Here is a 504-nt window from a genome sequence, read left to right on the forward strand (position 1 = left end):
CTCCACAAAGAGGTGGAAATTCTGCTCATCCTCCGGTGCCATGCTGGCGTCGATGTCCCGAAGCATTCCTGACAGCTGTGGGCGAAGCTCATTCATGTATTGGTCTTCTTGAATACCGTGGGTCCTGCACACCCGCTGAAAACTCTCCAAGAAACTCTCAAAGTCGTCGCCGTCTTTGTAGGTGGGGAAGCGTCGGTGTCGCCCTTCATCCCGCACCAGCAGCGGCGTTTGTGGCTGGCCTGGGTTGCAACCAGCACGTAGGTCTGCCACTTGGCGTTGAAATTCTTCGTTCTGCGCTGTCAGCTGGCGCTGTCGTTCCTCCGCATCCTGGCGTCGTTGTTCTGCGTCCTGGCGGCGCTGTTCAGCCATGTCTCGTTGAATCTCCTCGTTGCGTCGTTGCATCTCCAAGAACATTTCTTTCTGTATCTCAGCGTCCTGGCGGCGCTGTTCAGCCATGTCTCGTTGAATTTCCTTCTGCATGTCTGTGAAAATTTTCATCATGTG

General features: G+C 54.8%; 1 protein-coding gene across 1 annotated transcript in view; it reads right to left on the reverse strand.

Moving 5' to 3' along the window:
- Positions 1-498, reverse strand: part of LOC121918802 (ribonuclease Y-like) — a gene marked incomplete at its 3' end in the record, with an annotated part of 1075 nt that extends 577 nt beyond the window's left edge. Inside the window, exon 1 of the mRNA XM_042444786.1 lies at positions 1-498. Coding sequence (XP_042300720.1) covers positions 1-498 — 498 coding nt within the window.
- Positions 499-504: the final 6 nt, after the last annotated feature.

The sequence above is a fragment of the Sceloporus undulatus genome, unplaced genomic scaffold, assembly GCF_019175285.1.
Source record: "Sceloporus undulatus isolate JIND9_A2432 ecotype Alabama unplaced genomic scaffold, SceUnd_v1.1 scaffold_39116, whole genome shotgun sequence".
NCBI classification, from domain to species: domain Eukaryota; kingdom Metazoa; phylum Chordata; class Lepidosauria; order Squamata; family Phrynosomatidae; genus Sceloporus; species Sceloporus undulatus.